This window comes from Theobroma cacao, chromosome 5 (assembly GCF_000208745.1).
Source record: "Theobroma cacao cultivar B97-61/B2 chromosome 5, Criollo_cocoa_genome_V2, whole genome shotgun sequence".
In the NCBI taxonomy this organism is placed as follows: domain Eukaryota; kingdom Viridiplantae; phylum Streptophyta; class Magnoliopsida; order Malvales; family Malvaceae; genus Theobroma; species Theobroma cacao.
In genome coordinates, this window is record NC_030854.1 from 5,966,332 (window position 1) to 5,986,659 (window position 20,328).

At 34.8% G+C, this 20,328-nt stretch overlaps 3 protein-coding genes and 1 long non-coding RNA gene across 6 annotated transcripts; 2 read left to right on the forward strand and 2 right to left on the reverse strand.

Moving 5' to 3' along the window:
* LOC108661880 lies at nucleotides 1,717-5,450 on the reverse strand. Its single transcript, XR_001927769.1, has 4 exons — nucleotides 4,850-5,450; nucleotides 4,416-4,495; nucleotides 3,972-4,126; nucleotides 1,717-2,724 (listed from the first exon to the last, which is right to left on the reverse strand). It is a non-coding gene; the product is annotated as an uncharacterized LOC108661880 (long non-coding RNA).
* On the reverse strand, nucleotides 8,477-11,215 carry LOC18598241 (pentatricopeptide repeat-containing protein At2g36240). The gene has a single exon (XM_007027685.2). It carries the CDS (start codon nucleotides 11,072-11,074, stop codon nucleotides 9,593-9,595), a length of 1,482 nt encoding a protein of 493 aa, XP_007027747.2. The 5' UTR covers nucleotides 11,075-11,215; the 3' UTR covers nucleotides 8,477-9,592.
* Nucleotides 11,347-15,642, forward strand: LOC18598242 (1-(5-phosphoribosyl)-5-[(5-phosphoribosylamino)methylideneamino] imidazole-4-carboxamide isomerase, chloroplastic). Its single transcript, XM_007027687.2, has 8 exons — nucleotides 11,347-11,567; nucleotides 11,656-11,717; nucleotides 12,534-12,741; nucleotides 13,023-13,108; nucleotides 13,243-13,344; nucleotides 13,544-13,677; nucleotides 14,750-14,798; nucleotides 14,967-15,642. Exons 1-8 carry the CDS (start codon nucleotides 11,444-11,446, stop codon nucleotides 15,150-15,152), a joined length of 951 nt encoding a protein of 316 aa, XP_007027749.2. The 5' UTR covers nucleotides 11,347-11,443; the 3' UTR covers nucleotides 15,153-15,642.
* Nucleotides 16,222-19,096, forward strand: LOC18598243 (heme-binding-like protein At3g10130, chloroplastic). 3 transcript variants are annotated; one of them, XM_018120636.1, is made up of 9 exons: nucleotides 16,224-16,633; nucleotides 16,731-16,817; nucleotides 17,070-17,140; nucleotides 17,226-17,327; nucleotides 17,417-17,521; nucleotides 17,962-18,097; nucleotides 18,507-18,616; nucleotides 18,713-18,816; nucleotides 18,900-19,096. In XM_018120636.1, exons 1-8 carry the CDS (start codon nucleotides 16,384-16,386, stop codon nucleotides 18,785-18,787), a joined length of 936 nt encoding a protein of 311 aa, XP_017976125.1. In that variant the 5' UTR covers nucleotides 16,224-16,383; the 3' UTR covers nucleotides 18,788-18,816; nucleotides 18,900-19,096. The 3 variants fall into 3 exon arrangements, with proteins under 3 accessions (XP_017976126.1, XP_017976125.1, XP_017976124.1); XM_018120637.1 differs by having other exon boundaries at nucleotides 16,222-16,627; nucleotides 18,713-19,081; XM_018120635.1 differs by having other exon boundaries at nucleotides 18,713-19,081.

Consider the following 20,328-nt stretch of genomic DNA (forward strand, 5'->3'; position numbering starts at 1 on the left):
ATTCAGCATTCTTTGTTTCAACAATTGTATTATAATCAAGAACATCACTTTTTAATACAAGAAATCTATATGCAGTACTATATTTAGCATAACCAATAAACATGCAGTCAGATGTCTTAGAACTAATTTTTCTCTTCTTAAATTCAAGAAGCATTACCTTAGTTAAACACCTCCACATTTTTAAATATTTTAAATTAAGAGAATAACTTTTTCATAATTCATAAGGTGTCGTACCAGTTTTCTTATAAGGTATTCTATTTTGAATATGACATACAGATAATAAAGCTTTACCCCACAAATTTTCATATGCATTAGAACTAACAAGCATAAAGTTCATCATTTCTTTTAATGTTCTATTTTTTCTTCAGCTACACCATTTGGTTCAAGAGAATATGGAAGAGTAATTTCATGAATTATTCCTTCTTTTTCACAAATATCATTAATCGGTATATATTCACACCTTCTATCTGATCTAACTCTTTTTATCTTTTTATTCAGTTGATTTTCTACTTTAGTTTTATATTTAATAAACATGTCAAAAGCTTCATCTTTATACCTAAGTAAATAAACTTTAGTAAATCTAGAATAATCGTCAATAAATGTAACATAGTATTGCTTGCCACCTCTAGTCACAGTTTGTGTTAAATCTCCTAAGTTTGTATGAATTAAACTTAATGGTTCAAATTCCCTATTTATTGAAATATAAGTTTTCTTAATTGATTTTGTTTTAGCACATATTTCGCATTTAGTAAAGCATCCATTTTTTATACTAGAAATTAAACCTAGTGATTGCATTTTCTTGAAGCTTGTTTGGCCTAGCTTTTTTTTTAAGTTAAAAGCTATTATTAAACTCTTATGAAAAATAATAGCTTTTAGAATTAAGCTAAAGCTGTTTGGTAAACTGTTTAACAAAATAAATTATGTAAGCTCTAATTTCGGTTAAAATTACCATAAACGGTATTCATATCATCTTCAATCACCTAATAAGCTATAATATTATGCTTCAAGTTTATATATAATTTCATATGTTAAAATCGAAGAAATCAATCAAAAAAAGGAATAACTTTCAAACTTGTATAGTAGTAATAGTATTAGATTTTTGTTGATCTAACAAGCAATCAGACCATATGCTTCAATTCCCAAAAAATAAGAGAAAAGAGGAAATAATGTATTTAATATTAAAATCTTTTTTGATGTAAAAGAGAGAAAATCTTTAAATAGTATCTGAATACAATTTTAAATTTTAGATTTTTTTTCTCTTAATCTTTGTAAGATAAAAAAAATTCTAGATTTTTATATTTTATTGTTGAGTTTTTTTGTTTTTTTATTAGTTTTTGTAAAGAGAGGTAAAGAAGAGGGAAATCGTGATTTACGTTGAAGAATAGTAATTTGCAGAAGGAAGAAGAGGAGAGGGAGATTAATTGAGAGAGAGGTATTTCCTGAAAATTAATGTGTTTTTAAAAGAAGAAAAGAAAAAGCTCTTGCTTGGAGCTTTTTTTTAAGCTATTTTTTTAAAAAATTTTGTTCTTAAAAAAAAATTACTTTTTTTTAAGAGCTTCTCAACAGATCATGTTTGGCCTGACTTTTGCTTTTAAGAGGTAGATAAACTGAAAAAAAGCTAGGCCAAACATACACTTAATATAAGGAATGCTAACATGTCTTAGTCTACTACGCCATAAATCAACAGAGTCAATCATATAAGTGGAAGAATTGCCATTTTCATTCAAAACATTGGAAACGTTAAGTACAAGGAGTCTTTAATTGCAATAACCCTTACCCACAAACACATTATTTTTTGTGATCATGATCTTGTCAGATTCGAATGACATTTTCAACCCAACCTTGCCTAATAAGGCCACAAATACCAGGTTTGCCTTTATATTGGGAATATGAAGAACATTATTCAGAGTTAGGGTCTTGCCAGATGTGAACTTGAGAAGGACTTTTCCTTTACCAATAACTTGAGCAATTTGAGAATCACCAAGGTATATTGTCTCTTCTCCCTCCTCTATTGGAGTATAGGAGGTAAAAGCATTTCTGTTTGCACAAATATGCCTGGTAGCACTTGAGTCTACCACCCATTCCTTCAAACTGGCCACCATATTTGCTTGTGAAATGACTGCAGCAATTACATCATCAAATTCATCTGCTTTGACCAAGTTGACTCTTGAATTAATAGGTTTATCATTTCTCTTTACTATTTTCTTGCATTGTGCTGCATGATGCCTTGGCTTTCCACAGACAAAACAACTACCCTTCTTTTTGAAAGTGAGATGAGGAGCTTTGGGTTTATGATTAGGTTTGTAAGGGTATCTTTGTTGACCCTAGATTCTGCCTTGCACCAGATTGACTTTAGTTACAACTTCCTTAGCTTTGGAGGTCTTAATCTCCCTTCGGGTTGTGTCTTCAATGATGATGTGCACAATCAAATTTGCAAGTGACAACTGTTTTTCATTGTGCTTCAGTTGTTGCTTGTATCCATTCCAGGACTCTGGTAGCTTCTTAATCAACAACCGAGCAACGAACTCTTCTTGCAAGTTGATTTTTTCAACCTTCAAATCATCCACCAGCTTGTGGTATTCATTGATCTAACTCTTGATGTCCTTGTCATTTGTCATCTTCCGTCGATAGAAGTTGCCAATCATGAACTTCTGTTTCCCAACATCTTCAGCAGTGTATTTGGCTATCATTGACTCCCATATTTGCTTTGCTTCTTTGTAAGGACTGCATACATCAAACAACTCATTAGAAAGTGCGCTAATAATTGTATGCTTGCATACCTTATTTGCGTGCATCCATGGTTCTAGCATCTTGACATCATCTGACTTGGAATCAATTAGTACAAAAGCCACCCCATGAACATCAAGGATTGAAAAAAAATCCTTTCTTGCCACCTTTTGAAGTTTCTGCCATCAAAGACTTCTATTTTGGAAATATCTGAAAATGATTTGGCATATGAAACCGAAGACATAAGAGGAATAGTCAACGGAGTGGGAGCTATGGAGGAATCATTTACAGTGGTGGCGGCAGTAAGGACAGAGGCAATATTAGGAATAATGGTAGCAACATTATCAATCTGGGAATCCATTATTCTTAAGAATGTTAGAAAAAATTATGAGAAACAAAAGAATATAAAACAAGTAATAACAGTAAATGGTCTGAGACGTGGTATCATTGTCCTTAAGGATAATTTTCACCCCTTTGGAGTATAAGACTCGGTGCAAAAAGACTGTAGTGATTATTTTTCAGGATTTAACAGACCCTTCATTATAGTTTGCACAAACTAATAAGGGATGACAGGAATAGTAGAAAGCAAGAACCTAACTATGGAAGAAAGGAAGCAGAGAAGATTTAAGAGAAGATGAAAAACTTTTTTTGGTGTATTGTGAGCGAAAGTGTGAGGCTATATTTATAGGTATGAAGTGAAGTGAACGTTGCACCCAATAAGATGAACGTTGCACCAGATCAGGGAGTTGAGAAAAACCTGATCAGCATGTATACTAAGTCAAGTAGTCAGATAGACGTTGGAGCAAAACCAGGATAAACGTTGGGGCAAAACCAAGAGAACTAGGTAACAAGCTACAAAAATTCACTTGGACACAGCCTACGTGTATATTCGCGCGCAGGAAGGGAGAAATCTAAAATTTTTAAAAGTCCGGCCCAATCTTGTGTGCGCGCGAGCCCACTCCATTTTCCTTGCTTGTAACAAGCCCATAGTGGGGTATTTATATATAAAGCATTCGCCTTTTATGTATCTTGGCAATGTGCGATGTTTGAACCTTATGAAATACACTATTTTCCAACAAGTTGTGTGAATTGATTCATCTTGGTTTTAGTAGAGAGCCCATTTTGCAAAAGAAGAAGAAGAAGAAGAAGAAGAAACCTGCCGTTCATGCAGGGCTATCAGTTACCACAAAAAATCTCTTTGGACGCTTAGTATGAACTAATGAGAGCCGAGGCATTAAACTTACCAAATCCTTATAGCCAATCAATCTGACTTCCCAATCTCCAGAAATCTGCTATTCCAATTTGAGCTTCATAATTTTGCTCCAGCAGGTCTCTATCGCTAGTGTAGACAAAACAATCCTGTCCTATAACTGTTCTTTAGGCCATGTGCCTTGCACTCCTAAGTTGAACAAATAACAGTAAAGAAGTTAATCCTCTCCCTAGCAGAAGGGTCAATTATACTGAGCAAACATTTTACTGATAATGTCCTAACAGAGAATGTCAACTATGTTTCAACAGAAGACGAGTGCCACTTATTTAAAGTAAAAGGTAACAGACAAGAGGTGCAACTTTTGAATCATAAAGGAAGGGGGAAAAGGCGAATGCCAGCGAAATTACTCAATGGAAAGGAGAGATATCACTGCAGCTCAAGATTGATGGACGAGTAGAATAATCATTTATATGATTACCTTCTGTTTTAGTGAAGGACCTGGCGATTCAAGCATGCTGTTCCCTGACTCCATTTCTCTTTTCTATCCCAGCATTTCTCCTGACAAAGGAACCAGAGAACAACAGGAACAATGAAGGAAGGAGCATAAATCGGCAAAAGTGCTGGTTATAGTTCTAGAAGAATTGCCAAACAATTGAAAGAGCAAAGATTACTCATTGATTTATTATGTTCTAAGAAAAAAGTCTGTTTCAAGTTCGAATGATAGCACTCAATGAGTGCAGTTTGTTAATGACCATGATTAGTTGCCATTTTGGCTTACCCTAAGCAAGCATAAATAACTTTCACTTCAACAAATGGCCAGTAGATGGGACTATAAGTTCAAAGAGAGCACAAAGTGATCCCAAGAATGACGGATAGCAATTTATTCATTTAGAACGAAAATACAAATCTCACCTGAAGTAAAGGATATAACGTAGCCAAAAATTTGATATTCATTTGATACAACTGCAGTGTCCCTTCAAAAAATATTCATGAGGAAAACAATTGAGAGACGACTACTAGAAACCATTAAAATAACAGTATTCTCAACTATAACATGAAAGCAAGAACAATAACCTCAAAAAGATTAAGTGCACCTAATCCAAGGACCATGACTCTCCTTGAATCTAGTTTTGCTTCAGGTAGACAACTCACCATGTTATATTGAACAGAGTGGCAAAGGAGTTTTTTAAGTACACAAGTGTGGAACCCAAATAAAAAAAAAAACTTATAAAAACCTTAATTTCCATTTCTTCTCTTCCAGAAACTTCATGTCAACTTGTCCACCACGATCAGAACATCTTCTCCCCTCCATAGAAGTTGTATGCTGTAATGTTGGAAATTAATACAAAATATCATCCTGCACAAAAAATTAATTAAAATGAATATCCATAAATAAGATGTCTGAGTGGCTGTGTGCCAGTAATGGTAATAAAAAAGGTTACTCCTGAAGACTCTGACTGTTTTATTTGCATATACCTCTTTATCAATCACTGGATGACTATTGAACCACAGAAGAACAGGTAGGATGCATGATTCATCATTCAAAACCAAAAAGAAAATATGTTAAAAGCCCATGTTAATGAGTAGGCATGTGTGCCAATTTTTTCATTTATTTTCTTTCTACTTCCTTTTTTTTCCTAAACAGGGCTGGGGGCTTGAGTATAAAGTAAATCAGCTGGAATTTGAGCATAAGCACACATCTCAAATTCAAGAGCAAGAAAACAAACAATACCTGGTATCTGATGATTTGCAAGATGCAGCAATATAAACATACCAAGGTTTTTTCTGAAGTTTCAAAATCCAGATATGGGCAAAGTTCTTCAGCAGTGACAACTCCACCATTTGAAGTTATTGATCCAATTTGCAGGTGAGAATTACAGAAAATCATCATATTCTCACACATATTCAAGTCTTATGAAGTCATTTTTAAAGCTGATTTATAAGCTTTAATTCATGTGTCAATTTTTTAGAGTTTAAAAATATTTATTGAAGTTATCAAATCATCACCAAGCCTACCAGCAGCAAGATAAGTTGGTAGTTCAACCAATAATTTGAGGAAAACGCTGAATTAGTGGGTGCATTTAGAGCTCCAAATTTACCAACTTCCACCTCTCTTCTTCACTCCATGATTTGGATCACCATCCCCAAATACAAATGAGAAAACCTGCCAGATCTCTGTGAGTTCGATTTTTTTTTCTTTGATGTGTAGGAAATAAACAAATAAAGCTCCAGTAGGATTCAGTTTAGTTGTATTTAACATACTTATTCAAGGAAGTTCATTCCATCCCCACTCTACACTTTCTTCGATAATATGAACCCCCAAATCTAAGATATACATGTGAATAAAATAAATAAAGGTTACCCCATCTCTCTTTTCAGTGTCAAACTTTCTATCTGTAAAATGGCAAGCGGGTTACCAAAAGAAGAAGAGCAAGAAACAATTTTAAGACTGCATAGCATAAGTAAATGAAAAGAGATGATATGCCTACTTTGTGCTTGACATAGGAAGATAAAATGTATATATATAGAAACAGTACTATAATACCAAAGTCAGATGATCAAGGGCTTAGCGAACTCCCAATATGAGTTTACATGAGGTATTGTATCAAGAAGTACAATAACTTGCTTTTAGATTGGATAATTAATGGAAAGAAAGACACTATCATACCTCTTCTTGAACCATATTCCTATTTGACTATTCACTTCCATTAAATCTGCACAAATTGATATTTTTTCTCAAAGCAACTGACCAACTGAACAAGAAGTTCACATTTCAATTACCTAGAGTCATGAGGGGTCTCTGATCTGATTCTGCTGTAACTTCTGTCTTTTCAAATAGCAGTGACACTAAACAGTTTCAACTAATTTGAACATCCCCTAATTATTCGCCACTTCACTTAAAAGGGCTACATTTTACATATTAAATTTTGCCAACTCAAAATACAATCCAATATCTGACCATCAATGATATAAAACTATTAGCAATTCAATCAGACAGATTAAATCAGAAAGGGAATCCCAAACCTATTGAACTGCCCACACAAAGAATGATAGCTCTCTCCCACGTCAGTATGGATGTTAGAACCTCCAGAAGAACCAGAACTCGAATTATTATCTTTACCAATTTCCACATAAATATAACTGTCACCAAATTTCCCAAAGTCAACTATATATGCTTCAAAAATATTAGTACCAATCTATTGATTGAAGAAAGTATGGAACCAGGATTTTTCAAGGATTTCAAGCACCAAGGTCAACAGATACCTTTGACTCATTATAACAATCAAAATGATTGTGACATAAACAAGCACCAATGAACAAATTAGTGATGTTCCAATAGAAATCTTCACGAAGTTCACATATACAGCCTATCAACAATGGAAGTTAAGATTCAACAAACTTAGGGATGACAATAAGAACACAAATTATTCATTTCTTTAAAAAAAAAATGGAAATACCTTAGCTTTTTCATGCAGAGCTTCAAATTTTATCCTACATGACTTGGCCGCAAGCTTTGACCTAAAATCCTTGGGAAACACATAAAGTACACCACCTTCCAGGATCAAACCACCACAATAAATAAATAAATAACTAAACAAAAAGACGATGCAGATCAATTAACATTGAATAAGCTTCAAAGGTAGTGCCTCCAAGAAGCCATAGTGTCAGCGGCAAGAGCATGCAAAGCTTTTTGAGCATCACTAAGCTTGACATCAGCATTGCTTGCCTCGTCACCAACAGTGACCTTCCTGCTGCAATCGTCAACGGCTTGGATCACTCACTTCCTCACATCAGATGGTAGTTGATCGCTCCTCCTTTGACACGGCCGGGCAATGCCCTCACAGCTGGAAATGGTGGTGTTTGGTTCCAGGGTAACAATATTGATAATCTTGGAGTGATTATGGAGTGAGAATAATGATGGTTTCCAAGTTTTACATAAGGATAAAGAGGCCATTTTCACCTTTGAGAGGAGCTCTACAGTTTCCAGAGAGAGAATCTGATGATAGAATCAGTTGTCACTTGGACTTTTATGTCAGTCATTTCACTCCTTGAGTTGTAATTTAAGTTCAAAATACTTTCTTAGAAGTTGTAACTTTTTTTTTTTGGGATCTTTTCTTGGATACTGAATTTCATGGAAATTCATCTTGTTAAAAGCAGACAGATTTTGGTCATTGGGGAGATTAAAACAATGCACTTTGATTGCATAATAGCCATATCATTTCCGAAGGTAGTATAAATAATTTGTTATGATGTTTACTTATTTCTTATTTTCATAAGTAAGAAGAAAAAGACAAAAATGTGGTTTGTGGTTCAAAACACAATTTGGATTTAGTAACTGAGAGCATACCACTTTTGTGAAATCAACACCAGTTCTACATTTTAATTTCAAGAGAATATGTTATTAACTCATATGCCTAGGAGGAGCCTTAAGAGTTGCCACTTAGTAGCATTAAGAGTTTAAGAACTCATTGCAGCTAAGGATTTCATATTTTCTGATATCACCTAAGATGGATTGAGAGGTAAAGTAAAGATTTGTAATTCAAAATGTAAAATAATCTCAATGAATTTTCATTAGGTTTATTACTCTGTGTAAGCATAACATACAGAAATCACAAAGGAGGACCTATAGCAAAAGGAAATGAAAAAAGAGAGACAGGCAAGAGGGGTACTTCTATTTGCCGTGTTGCAAAAGTGTACAATAATAAATGTTACAGTTTGTAATGTATCAAGTTGAAATTTGCGAGTGACTTTAGCACCATGCTATAACTTATAAACTGGTACAAAGCAGCATCTAACTCTGGCTTGATTTTCACTTCACAGTTTTTTTTTTTTTTTGAACGGCCACTTTGCAGTTTAAAGTGAAAGAAGTCTGGAAGGTGCACGTGTACCATTATTCTGTAGGTGAACCCATTGTTTATTTTTAAACATCCTAAAATCCAATTTATACCCAATTTTCTGCAAGAAGTCTGCTGCCCTGTCATTCAGGCCATTGCTTAACAAATAAATACGGTTAAGACAATCATACGCAGAAAAAAAGCATGGTTTTCCAAAGACCATATAAAAGTATAGCATCATATAATATCCCATTTTGCGCTCCCTGAAGAAGATTTATTTTTAAAACAATCCTTGAATTATTATACACTGAGGAAGGATCCAATTCCATCTAAGTGCCTTTGATAGGTAGCCATCTTCAGGCCAATCAGAGAGTGGAAGATTGCTTTGATCAATTGATTTCACTTAGCAACCAAAAAGCATTTGGCAATTCATCACGTCCTAACCATTTTATTCTCTCTGAAGTGGATTTATTGTCAAATTCCCCTTTGCATTTCCCTACATTGTGGAAGATGCAATTCTAAGTGCATTTGCTAGGTGGCCATCCTCAGGCTGATCAGAGAGCAGAAGATTGCCTTGATCAACTGACTTCACATAGTGACCGAAGAGGATTTGACAGTGCATTGCTTGCAATATCTTTCCATTTCGATCATCACACTTTCATTCTTCCTTAACTACTGTCCCTTCTCGAAATCAACTTATAACATGGGCAGGAAATTAACCAAATGTCATAAAACTTAGAAAAAAAATTCTTACTTGCTGTTCAGCAAGAAATCTAAACAAACCAAGATAAACTTTGGCACTGACATCAACAATCACAACTCATGCTGACCTACGACAAGCACTAACTTTCTTCAATGTCAAACTTTTAGAATTGGAGAGCCCATCCATCAACCTATTATACCTAGCAATGTCAGGTATAAATCCTTTATCCAACATCTCATCTACCAAAATTTCTCCCTCCTTCCTTCTGCCCTCTCTTGTATATCCATATATCAAAATGTTATAAGTCACCTCATCTGGTTCTAAACCCTTTGACGAAGCCACTAATCTAAATTTATTTGCATCCATCGTTCTACCCAAATCACAAAGATCTTGCATAAGACAATTAAAAGTCATAATATCCGGAACAATACCATCTTTAAGCATCTTATCCATCAACCTAAATGCATCTTCTCTTCTCCCCAACCTCCTCAAACCTTCAATCAAAGTGGTACAAGCAATCAAACTCGGTACATTTCCTTTAATCCATAACTCATTAACCACCTCAAATGCTCTACCTGCATTTCCTTTACCACAAAGCTCCTCCATTAAATCACAATAATCAAATCCCTTTGGCAAAAGCATCCTCTTCGAAAAATCAATGACCAAGTCACACGCCTCCAAAAGCCTCCCCTCCTTACACAAACCACTGACCAAAATCTCACAAGTCACACTTGAAAAATCACATCCCAACTGAATCATCTCATATGCCATCTTAACTGCTTCATCAACCTTCCTTTCCCTAAAAAACCCTCTAATCAAAGTGTTAAAAGTAACCACATTAGGACTACAACCTTTCTCCTTCATTTCCCTAAACAACTCCAATCCTGACTCAAACTTTCCATTCCTACAATAACCATTGATCAAGGTATTAAATGTATACACATCTGGCTTCACTCTATCCCTTTCCATCCTCTCATAAAACCCCAAAGCCTTATCAAAGTCCCCATTTTTCAAATACCCGTTAATCAAAACATTATAAATAACAACACTAGGCCTTCCATCAATCAATTTCTTCATGGTTTCGAAAGCAAAAACAGCATCATTCAACTTCCTAGCTCTACAAAATGAATCGATAACGAAACGAAAAAGGGGTTCCATTTGAGGACAAGAGAAGATACCTGGAGAACAAGGGCAAGGATTGGCAGCTATAAAACTAAGAAGAGAACGAAGCTGCGAGAAACGATGAGAGGAAGCTAAGGAGTGAGCCATCCATAGGTAAGTTGAGTGGTCGTGGTGGAAAGAGTCAATGGTGGAAGCCCAAGAGAAAACTTGAAAGTCATAGTGGGTGAAAACTGGATGATGGTGGAGCTTTATCTTGAGGAAGTGAAGGAGGGTTTTTGGGGTTAAGGGTTGGTGGGTCAGGTAAGTTTTGAGGAAGGAAAAGAGCTGGTTCTGGTGATGGGGCTGAGGAATTGTGGGGAAGAGAGAAAGGGAAGGTGTTGGTGTTTGGGGTGAGTCCAGGAGTGGAGAAAGTGGTGGCAATGGTTGTGGGGATTTTGACTGAGGGTTCTGGAGAGGTTTAAGGAGGTTTTTCTTCATAGGTAGTCTTTGTTAGATTGTAAGAACGGAAAGCTCGTAAATTTGCAAATCAGAAAATTATGTATCGGAGAGAGGGACAGAGGAGAGGCTACGTTGGCAAAGGAACTGCCATTGCCATTTGCTGCTTTGATTACGGGTCAAGTCTAAAAAGGGGCCTAGAGCCCATTTTCTCTAGCCTACTATGTAACATTCTCGTCAACCCGTTTCCCCTTTCTTGTCTCTGGCCTCTGAAGTATAGTATTAGTATCTTTATAGATTCCAGTCTATATAAAAGGTACTTTGCAGAGGTAAGTCTGTCCGGCGTTCCCTCGCATAAAAACGACTTTGGCGTCGGGTCTCTCTCGTTAGTCTGGAGTTTTCACCCCAGAGATGAGAACTGGCAGCCTCCACGGGACTTCAATCTTGGAGCTTAGTAGCACTTCCCCGAATTTCAACTGCTTTTATGGTTCTCCCAAGCACCCATATGCCAGAGTCACGCCTTCACTAAGTCTCAGTATTTCTCAGCTTCTAGCATTTTCACTTTTGATTTTCCTTATTGGGTTTCTTAATCTCACTTTTTTCCTTAAAATATTTTCTTTCAGAATCTTGTCATTTCACTGTTCGTTGCGATGTTAGTTTCCGACCTTGCATTGATATTCACAAGGTAATTCAATACAAAAGAATGGGTTTTTTTTTATTTAATTCCAAATTTGGTCCTCGGAAAGTGTTATTTCGCTTGCTTTATATTGGTTTCAGCAGAAAGCTCACAAATTTCTTGTTCTTTATGACTTTTGTTGGGGAGGAACACTGTAAAACTAATTGTATTTTACACCCTTCTTCATGCACAAATAATATTTTAACAAATCAACTGTTGGATTTGAAAAACTAACATATACCCGTCATGCTCTTAACTTTTCTAGTCAATTCAATATTTGTATCACATTGATTTAGAATATGCTGTTTGCAATATATATTTAATGTTCGAAATTTTATTCTTACCAAACAAATAGTTAGACATTTTTAATTAACTCCAAATTTGGCATGCATGATCTATATGTCAATAGAGTATGAATGTCAATGGTTGGATCAAGGAAATGATTTAGAGTGTAAAACTTAATTAGTTTTACATTAATGTAAGTGAATACTACTTGACTTTTGTTACTGTGCAATTCCTATAGATTTATAGTGACCATGTCATTTTTGAACTTAGGTTGCTTGGTTAAATACTGAGAGTCTGAGACAGCTAATAGCAGCAAAAGCAAAGCTTCATTTGTTGGCATTTTAGAATAGATAAAGGCAGCTAATGTAGCTTATTCTTTCAAAATAGACTGTGCTTTCATGTTTTTATTATTCTTTTGTTCTTATACCTCGCAATATGGGAGGAGAAAAGAGTTTCCTCATTATGCATTGGTGCTTGTGTGGATTGGCTTTAACATTTTTTGCTTTAGTTCCTGACACTTGATATATGATTTGTTTTCAGGGGAAAGTGAAACAAATTGTTGGGTCAACTCTTACAGATTCAAAGGAGGATGGATTGATCCTTGTAACCAATTTTGAATCGGATAAATCAGCAGCTGAGTTTGCAAAGTTGTACAAAAATGATGGGCTAAAGGGTGGTCATGTAATCATGCTTGGAGCTGATCCTTTAAGCAAAGCAGCAGCCATTGAAGCATTGCATGCCTATCCTGGTAAAAGCTGATATTTTAGATTCATATTTTGTGGTCTATTTATTCTAAGACGGGCTTTATTGTTTATCATGGTACTTTTTGGGATAACTCCAAAATGTTTTGTCCTTAAGACGGGTTTAATGTGTACACTCAAAAATCATGATGCAAGCTTCTACCGTTTGTACTGAAATTTCAATGAAGTTATTGAGAGTGGCTGTTTCATTGTTGTTCTCTACCTTTGATAATATGTTTATAAAGACCTTTCCTCTGCTGAACTTATTTTGAGGACCGGAAAATTCTAGGTGGCTTGCAAGTTGGAGGTGGGATCAATTTGGACAATTGTTTGAGTTACATTGAGGAAGGAGCCAGCCATGTCATTGTCACTTCAGTATGTTAATAAATTTTGACATTCTGTAAAATTTTTAGCTGCAAGGTGTGAAATCATGACATGTACAGGGTGTTCTCTTTGAGATAACATGTTTACAGAATCTCATGTATAGTTTTTTCTTGGATTTGTTGCAGTATGTATTTAACAATGGGCAAATGGACCTTGAAAGGCTCAAAGGTCTTGTCTGTGTTGTTGGGAAGCAGAGACTTGTCTTGGACCTTAGCTGCCGAAATAAGGTAGGAAACATTTCTGTCTTCTGCACCTTGAATTCTAGGAGGAATTTCATTTGAATATGGGTATTGTGTGGAACATTCTACATCCTTCTCCTCCCCTACTCTTGAGTCTCCGATTTTACTTCCTCCCTCTGAGTGTTAGTTCCTGAGTTGATGGATTCCTAAATTTTGGTGGTTGTTTAAATTATAACTTTGATGGCAGGAAGACAAATATGCCATTGTCACTGACAGATGGCAAAAGTTCAGTGATGTCTATCTGGATGAGGAAGTATTACATTTTCTTGCCAATTATGCGGATGAATATCTGGTTCATGGTGTGGATGTTGAAGGGAAAAAGTAAGTTCTAACTGTAATATTTATTACATCATGCAAATTGCACTTATTGCTAGGTCTTTACTAGTTTTTACCTGGTTGCTCTTTTTAATCATGACAGTTGAATAAGATTATGACGTGTCAATTATTTGATCTGGATTTAACTTTTGTAGTCAGTAGTCAGTATGTTTATATGAATTATGTGACTATGCTGTTTTATCAGTTATCTCTTGTTCTTTCTGCTTTGCATTTGTTAACTATTTTTTAATAATCTTTCCGTACAAATGTTGTTGAAATCCCTGGACTTCATATTTGCTTCCAGCTTGCCTTTATCTACCTCCCTCCTACTTGCTTCTACTAAATTGCTACTTATTACTACATTGAGAAGTTCCATGTGGATTATACCTGCTGAAATGAATTGGTGCCCTACTGCAATGGCGATTCTTGCTCAAACATGTGGTGCCTTCATTCTTTGGTAAAAGTGCAAGTTTTAACTTGTTTGTTTGCTTTTGTTGAATACATGATATGGTAGAAATACCAAAAGGGAACCTAGGTGTATTGTAACTTCATATACTGTGATAAATGGCTTTTATTGTTCTTGCTATCTCATATTTCTGTTTGATGTATGCTGCAGAGATTGCCATGATACTCTATCAAACTCCTGACTGACAGTTTACTTTTGTTTTAATTGGAGGACTCCTGCTTCTAGTTTGTTACAATCAAATAGTTCCTGCTACTACTCATTACTAATGTTTTGACTGTTGGGAATCTAGTGCCTTTGCACAATGTAATGACGCTAAAGCTATAATTTAAGCCAAAGTTATTTTAAATCCTATTAAGTATCTGATTGAAGTTTGGAGGATATTGATGCATTGAGGCTTGTCTGATTTAGAAAACTTGTAAAATGGTGCTCTCAGAGGCCCATCCCTCATTTTTCTGGACCATGACAACCAGTCTACGGTATCCAATCAGCTTTATACATGCTTATATGACTGGTTTCCACTACGTATCAGCTTCAAACTTTATATGAAGAGCAAAAGGGTTAAATGTTGTATCTTCCGATGTATTATAACTTCCAATGATTTAATTATTACAGGCTGGGAATCGACAAAGAGCTTGTGGCATTGCTTGGCGAGCACTCTCCGGTTGGTAGCTTGTACTTTTGCCTCCTTGATGGTGTTTTAGTCCCTAATTTGGTCCTTAGTGCATTTTGCTCTTGTTTCCTCATTGCTATCATGTGGTTATAAGATGCCCAGGGACACTAGTAGATTTCTGTCAGATTCTGCTGACATATTGTTGTCTTTTGTTCCCAGATTCCTGTCACTTATGCTGGTGGTGTCACTGTAATGGATGATTTAGAGACAATCAAAGAAGCGGGGAAGGGACGTGTGGATGTTACTGTGGGAAGTGCGTTGGATATTTTTGGGGGCAACTTATCTTACAGTGATGTTGTTGCTTGGCATGACAGTAACAGGAGGGGGCATAAACAAGACTTCTAGTGCCCGGCCTGAGCCCTTCTTCAGGGCACTGCCCTAGGAGTTAGCAGGTGCTCCCTCAAGGTGGGTTAAGCCTTAGCCTAAACCTCAGTTTCTTCCAAAGCAAGCCAAGTTAGTGGGTCAAGTAGTCCTTCATGGAGCAAGCAAGTGAAGGGCCGATTTAATGGATATTTACTGAGCTATTGCCATCCTTTAAGAGTCAAACCCTTGATCTGTTGAGTTCGAAGGTCTGCACCACTAGACCATCACCTTTCTTGGCGTGGAGGATCATCTACCTGTGTTGTATTACAGTAGTTTATTGGGGAAGCAAACGGATATTACCCACCAATTTTTTTACATGAGACTTCGTCTGTTTTAATGCAATGCACTCTACAAACAATAAGGGGTTTTATTTTTTTTCCACTTTGGGTAGTTATGTTGAGAATATGTGAAGAAAACTTTATCCCCTTAAGTTTGAAGTGAATAAATTGGAGAGCTAATGTTCTTTTCTATACATTGATATTTAAAAATTAAAAGAACACAATATATTCAATGTCAAAGTATTTTTGATAAATATTCATGCTCAATATAAAAGAAAAAGATTGCATTACAATAATGGTAAACATAATCTGCAATAATCTAAATGTTTTTGAATTATTTAAAATAATTTAAATAAATTTTTATTTTTTTATTATGTTCAATCGAGTGTTTATTTTTTTATTTTGAATCGAATATATCTATATAGTTAAAAATTAATTATTTATTTTTAATCAAATATTACTTATATTTTAAATCATGTGGTATTAATGTGATGTGTTAATATGTTATAATGATGATAATGCCTTTCATATCAAAATCAGTTAACTTGAAAACTAGACAAATGAAATTTTAACTAATAACAATTAATTCATTGTTAATTATAAAAATTTATTTAATTCAAGATAAAAATATATGAATATATAATAAAAAATAAAATTTTGTTTAAAATTTTTAAAAATAATTTTGTTACATTTCCTTTTTCTTGCTCACATCTAAATAAGACAAATTCTAATTACATAAATAGATAAAAAGAAGTGAAGAAGCATTTTTTTGATTACCAAAATATCTAGTATACATTTATGGGCGTAATCCTGCCCGGGAAAACTCCAACCGCCTCAGCGTCGTGTTTTCTTCTTTCCAACAGAAATTTAAACCGGAACAGCCTCTAACAGACAATTTCCACCTCCCCACCCCACCCCACCCATAAAAGAAGCAAATGCTTCTCTTCAAGCCTTCAATGGCAGCTCAATCTCTTCCCAAAACCCTAATTTTCTCTTCAACACAAAGCCCTAATGCCCACCGAGCATCCCTGGACATCGCCAAGTCCATGGTCACGACGGAGAGAACTGCAACAACGACCAACTTAGCTCCGCCTCAAAGACGAACCGTGTCTGCCTCTGAAGCCCGAATCTCTCTCGTTTTCGCTCTTGCTTCTCAAGCTTCCTCTGTCTCTCAACGACGTAAATGTTCAGTTTCCAATTTTAAACTTTTGTTTCTCAAATTTTGTTCAACTTCTCTGTTTTTCATCGGTCTTTGAATTTCTCAAACTAATTTTTCTTGCAGTTTTGATGGACTTGGCCTCGGAGACTGCGAAATACGTGTTTCCAAAGAGGTTTGAGAGCCGGAATTTGGAGGAAGCGTTAATGGCAGGTACTTCTTTTATTTGGTAGGTTTAATATTAGAATTATAACTAATCACCTCATCATACTTGATAGTATTAATTAATGAATATTTTGAAATTTTTTGATGATGTGGTAAATTGTTGTTTATAGACAAAGAATAAAACTGTGTATTGACAAACTTTTTCTTTTGTACCAAAACAATAAACTATATATACTTTTACTTTTTAGTTTGCTTCATTAATATAGATATTTTTTCTTTTTCATGGATTTATTTATGTAGTCCCGGATCTTGAGACTGTGAGGTTTAAGGTTCTGAGTAGGACAGACCAATATGAGATAAGGGTAGTTGAGGTATGTACATGTGGTGTTATTATTATTATTTTTAGAATTTATGTTTATGATGCCTAGTCTAAAGAGAATTATGATTGTTGTAAAGCCTTATTTTATAGCTGAGACAACAATGCCGGGGAAGACTGGATTTGATTTTAATGGTGCATCTCAATCCTTCAATGTTCTAGCTGAGTACCTGTTTGGTAAGGTAGTTAGGATTTTCCATGCTAAGTTGGAACATTTCTTTCTAGAACTACCTCTTTTAATTTGCTTATTTCAGATGTTTGGTGCTTGTAGAATACAAGTAAGGAGACAATGGAGATGACTACCCCTGTTTTTACAAGCAGGACTCAATCTGATGGGGAGAGGATGGAAATGACAACACCTGTGATAACGAAGAAGGTAAGATTGCTTGTGAGTCATAAATTTAAACTTTCAAGATGTTTGTCAAATGCACTTTCTGGAAAATATTGTAAATAACTCAATTTTAGGATTTATACTTTTTTTTTCATGTATGCAACGGATGTTTGTCCGATGCCAGTGCAATTTGAAGACCTAGTCTCTTATTCTTGTTAGTTAAGGTTACTCGAAGGAGATCCCTGATTCCATGTATGAAATTAAGAATCGTGCAGTTGATTTCAGATGACAAACATATGTTTAGTTCAGCCACTGTTACTCTTTTTGGTGTTTTCAAATTTGATCATTAGTTACTTGCATTTGTATTGCATGCACTGCATTATGAGGGTTTGGATATATAAATTTTAAGATTTATGTTCCTTTATATGTTTGTTAATTTAAAGTGGTTATTTATACCTTTATCTATCTGACTACTTATCATCTAGGTGGAAAAACAAGGTAAGTGGCAGATGTCTTTTGTCATGCCGTCAAAGTATGGTTCCAATGTGCCATTGCCTAAAGATCCTTCAGTGAGGATCAAAGAGGTGCCAAGGAAAGTTGTTGCAGTTGTTGCCTTCTCAGGTTTGTTCTTAACTTTGTGCAGCAAAAGCATCATATATGTTGTTATCCAGTCACAAGAAAACAAAAATAAATCAGGCTAAGATTTTCCGAGTAATATGTGAACTTTAATGGTTGATCTAGAAATGAAGTTGTTGCATGTGTTAGTTCTAAGTACATAGTTGCAGAATTGTTCATTGATTCAGATATTAGCTGGTAACTGTTCGACCATCAAGATTTTGAAATTCCCTGTTAACCTTATTTAAATCTTCTTGTTAAGAGCATATCTATTTAACTAGCTTACTCATAAAAATACAGATCAATTGCAATTTAAGGAACAAAGAAGGTATAGTATTGATACATTAAAATCTCTTGATTGTGCAGCTCTTGGAACTAACTTTGTTTATGAATTATGATCATGTTCTTGGGTCAGGTTTTGTTACTGATGAAGAAGTTAAACGACGGGAACTGAAACTACGAGATGCTCTGAAAAATGACAGGCAGTTTCAAGTTAAAGAAGGTGCTTCAGTAGAAGTTGCGCAGGTGAGATCTATAAGAAATTATCTATGATGAAGTCAGTCCCTGAATAAGTTGCTTCTGGGCCTACCTTTCTGAATAACTCCATAATTGTGGTTGCAGTACAATCCACCGTTTACACTTCCATTCACTCGCCGTAATGAGATTGCACTAGAAGTAGAAAAGAAGGAAGGATAACTCTGGATAAGGGATTGTAGAACCCCGAGGTATCTGCTTACTGAATATACAATAATGTTTTCCCTGTAAACTCAGTTAAACCACTTGTTTTAATATTTGTCTGACTGACCAGGTGGCATCAAGTATTATCTAATGCACTTGTGGAATCCATCTATATGATTGTACAAATTTGGTGAATTATTCCTTTTACATTTCAATCCCACACCACAACTTGTGTGTATGGTAGTGGGAGAGTCACAAACTAAATTGATTGTTACTATGCAATTTTTGTCTGGAATTTGGTTGTTTTGAACAGTTGATTCGTACATATATCAGGGAGGGTACATTACAATTTTTTTTTTTATAAAAACAATGGATGCTAATGTTTTTAAGTAAGTTGCAAAAGCAAAACTAAGGTGGAAAATGGAAGATATTCATTGTGGCTGGCTTGTTATTTGTTAACTGGTCTTGTGAATCAAGTTAGATAACATTCAGAAATGCACTTTGACTAGCAAATTACCCTCCTCCGATCTTTAGATTTGGGTCTGAGAATACTTTGACAAAGGTGAAGTCCCATTGGATGATAGAAATTGTTATTAGTATCTTTTTGGGAAAGCTTAGTGAAGCAACATTTGCCTATGTGAAGTGCTCCAAATCCCTTTTTCCAGGAAATTAGTAGAAGAATAAAAGGCATAATACTTCAAAATTTTTTGAATTATTTAAAAAAATTTAAATAAACTCTTATTTTTAACTACATTCAATAAAATTCTTATATTTAAATTTATAGACCAAATATATGTGTCTTTATATCTAATAGTTGATTAGTTGTGGCTGATCAAAATGAATCATGGTTTTTTTTTTTTATCTTTTTGAAAGGTGAATTTATTAGCCTTAACAACCAAGTGCTATTCCAAATCTCAAGCATATTTAGCATAAGACTTTCCATGGCATAGAAACTTGGTTAGGACATGAAAAAACCTGTTCAATCACAAAAGAAATCACCGCCGTGAAGCTCCAAATGTTCTCTAGCTGCATCACAAAAATAATTTGCAGCTCAAGGTTCCAGGAGGCAAATCCTGGGCAAAAATGATCAATCAACTTGCAGAGCCATACATTTACAAATCCAAGCTCCAAATCATGAAACCTATAAGACCTAGAAACCATACCTGCAAAGCCCTAATAATGAATCATGTTACTTTGATAGCACTATACATAATACTGATGTAATATATTAACATGTTATAGTAGATGTTAATGTGATATGCTAATGTGATTTTTTAATAATTTTACTTTTTATATCAATGTCATGTCATTCTCACATAAGTATAAAATGACATATCATTTTGACTAATTACTAGGAAAATATAAAAATTTTATTGAAAGTAATAAAAGAATAAAATTTTATTTAAATTTTTTTAAATAATTCAATAATTTTTTAAAGCATTTTGTCAAAAATAAATAATTGACCTTTTGAAATTGGCTCCTATTTTTTTATTTATTTTTATTTATTTTTTGACTTTTCATTTTTCTTGTTTCTTTTCCATTTACCAAAATGGAAGCCC